The 3,149-nt window shown below is 41.3% G+C and overlaps 1 protein-coding gene across 1 annotated transcript in view; it reads left to right on the forward strand.

Annotated features, from left to right (window-relative positions):
* LOC107745573 (uncharacterized) overlaps window positions 1-3,149 on the forward strand; it is an 18,907-nt gene that overhangs the window by 1,859 nt on the left and 13,899 nt on the right. The window contains exons 2-4 of the mRNA XM_016559463.1: window positions 1,861-2,173; window positions 2,354-2,711; window positions 2,853-3,145. Coding sequence (XP_016414949.1) covers window positions 1,861-2,173; window positions 2,354-2,711; window positions 2,853-3,145 — 964 coding nt within the window. The remainder of the gene's footprint in view (window positions 1-1,860; window positions 2,174-2,353; window positions 2,712-2,852; window positions 3,146-3,149) is intronic.

Consider the following 3,149-nt stretch of genomic DNA (forward strand, 5'->3'; position numbering starts at 1 on the left):
CTGCAGCGCTTCTGCGAGCGGAGAAAAACATAATAAAGCTAGGCTATATATATATAAAACGAATAAATAGGCCTATATGAGAAACATATTTTTACTTAAAGGCACAATATGTAATTTTTGCCGCTAGAGGGCGCGTATTCAAAATAAGCAAATAGACAAAGGCGTAGTTTGATGACGCTGTGACTGAGTGTGGAATCATGGGAGTTGTGGTCTTCATCCGCACAGCCGATGCAATCCGACGGGACTCGGGCAGAAATCATGTTCATGGATGAGCTAATGATTTATTAACGTAGTAGAATGAAGCAGGGTGAGGCTGAAAGCCGTCGAAGTGAAACGAGGCGCTGAACGAGCGTGACACACGGCTGGAAAGCAGCGGAGCTTTTATTATGCCACAGTCGACCGCTTCCGCTGCTTCCGGTCGTGCGTATGTGGGGTAAAGCAGCGCTGTTTTATCATACTAGATACGTTTGAAAGTTCTGTTATAATGCTACTCTGTGCGGTCGTCACCGGTCTAATAAAACGCACAACATATTAAAGCGTCTTTGGTGTTTCCATGTTTTCTACAAAACAAAACCGGAAATGGAGGGTGCATGACGTCATTGGCAGGCGACGCAATAACCAGGGACCAGCCACTATTTAAAAGAGCTATTTCTCTGGATTTAAACATTCTTCGAAATATTTGGGATAATGTAAGTACACAAGTCAGCAAAATATAACTGTTCTAATGATTTCTGGATATTTTAATTAAAAAAACGTACATATTGTGCCTTTAAGTCAGTTATTTCTATCTTTTGCAGTAGTGTAGTGTGTCGGTAGGAAATATCAGTTTACATTTCCAAACATTTATTTTGCCATTGATTGTAATAATGCAGTGAGATTTTTGTCTGACAGCAGCCTGTGCTCCTCACAGAGATCTGTGATCATCATCAGTCTGTTTGTAGTGACATGAAGAAACAGAACAAACTGAGACAGACTCAATCCAGAAGAACTGTGGAGACGTCTCCAAGATGCTTAAAGAAACCTACCTGCAAAGCTACAGTACTGTTAAAAGTTTCAGGCACTTGTGTAAAAATGCTGTAAAATGAGGAAGCTGTCAAAAATAATGTCATAAATAGATTTTCTTTATCAGTTAAGTTCTATTAACTAAATAAAATCAACATTTGTTGTGAGCATCGTTTGTGTTTAAAGCAGCTTTTGCCCTCTTTCTGAAGACAAGTAAACAGTCAGTGATTAAATAAGAATAAGAAACTAATTACAAGCAACAGGACAAAAAACTACAGTAGAGCAAATAAGAAATGCTATGCTACATACATTGTATAGAGTAATCAAATGTATAAAAACGCTGCATATTCTTCACTGTGTAAATTAAATATATATTTATTCTTATTAAAGTTATAAAAGTGATTTAGTAAAGAGCAGTGAGAGATTATCTCTCTTTTGTTGTTTGATTAACATGATTGTCAGACAGCAGGAATATTAGACTGCTGTCACTTTAAGAGCTACCCGGATTCAATATACTGTTACACATGTGTTTTCTTTCTCAGCTGTTTGCTTTCATTTAAGACCTAAATTACTGTGTTTACGAGGATACTTGCAAAAACGGGCATTTTGACATAAAAGTGTGTTTAACCATTCAAGTCCTATAAAACGGTAAAAATAACTCAATACTCGTTCATATAACGTCCAATACTCTATGAGCACTGTTTTCACGTGTGCGCGCCTCTCTGACAGCGCTCAGAAACAGTCTTTCAGACAGCACACACACATATAGCTAAATTAGTTCTCTTTCACTGCTGATTGTGTTTCAATGGCTAAAAATCACTTAATACAGTTACCTTCAAGGTGGTATCTTTATTTCAGTGCACCTTGATATGGCGACGCCCATCATCCGTCTTCAAAACCCCACTGCTCCAGAGGATCGTCAACAGGCCCTATTGGTGGCGACGAATGAGGCCTGTGCCCACAGAGATAGACAGAAGACTTTTCCTCTCCCCCCTGCACAGCTGCTGAATGAGTCCACTGCCCTAGCCCATGCTGAAAGGGCACTTCATGCTGAAGGGATCCCTGCGCCATCACGACAGCAGTGCCTGGGGAAGCTGGTCCTGCCATTTGGCCAGTATCTCAATGCCCCGTTTCACTGGCTTGTGGCAAACGATGTGGGCTACATGAAGTAGTAAGCATATTCAACTAACAAAGTTTTTATTTATGCTTAAAAAGATGCTGATAGCAAATAATCTCTCTCTCTCTATATTTATTTATGTAAGTCCATGGCTGTTATCACTGTGTAGCCTGTTAACTTTTTGTCTTTGCAAAGTTTCAATCTTAATTTTGCAATTGATGCATGTAATTGCAGTTTGGTTGACAAGCATAGAGAAGAACTCTCTAACAAACCTGGAAAGGAGAAGATCCAACATCACTGGATAAAAGACTACCTGGCAGAGTACGCAGAGAGCTTTCCACAAGTCTCAGTTGTCCTGGAGGCCAATGTCCACCAATGCATTTATGGACAGAAAGGGTTCAAGTACCATACCTTTCAGGAGATGTGGGAGCTCTACAGCCAGTATTCTGCCCAGAAGGACAGGCCAGAGGATTTTAGTATGATCCAAAAAGCGTACAGCTCTGTAAGCCAGTGGCTACACACGCCTGTGACCCATATCGCCAGCGTGCAGATGAAAAGGTTTAGGAAGTACATTTATGACAAGAAAGATCAAGTGAGTTGTGTGATGCACAAACCGTCTTACCACAACTTTAAATGAATGTTTACAATTGCAATTACCATTTCAGCATATTACTTCTTTCATGATAAAACAAAATTGTTAATCAGAATGTTATGAATTATGTTTGTTACAAAGATGTCAAGCTCTTCCATCAGTGACCCCTCGTGGCTGGATGACACTCTCTTATTAGAAGTGATCAAAGCAGAGTCCACAGCTTCCACAGCATCATCCACGGCCATCTACACGCCAGCATCCTCATCCACGGCCATCTACACGCCAACATCTTCATCCACGGCCATCTACACGCCGGCACCTTCATCCACGGCCATCTACACGCCGGCACCTTCATCCACGGCCATCTACACGCCGGCACCTTCATCCACGGCCATCTACACGCCGGCACCTTCATCCACGGCCATCTACACGCCGGCA

Source organism: Sinocyclocheilus rhinocerous, unplaced genomic scaffold (assembly GCF_001515625.1).
Source record: "Sinocyclocheilus rhinocerous isolate Xijiao unplaced genomic scaffold, SAMN03320098_v1.1 scaffold1099, whole genome shotgun sequence".
Lineage (NCBI taxonomy): Eukaryota > Metazoa > Chordata > Actinopteri > Cypriniformes > Cyprinidae > Sinocyclocheilus > Sinocyclocheilus rhinocerous.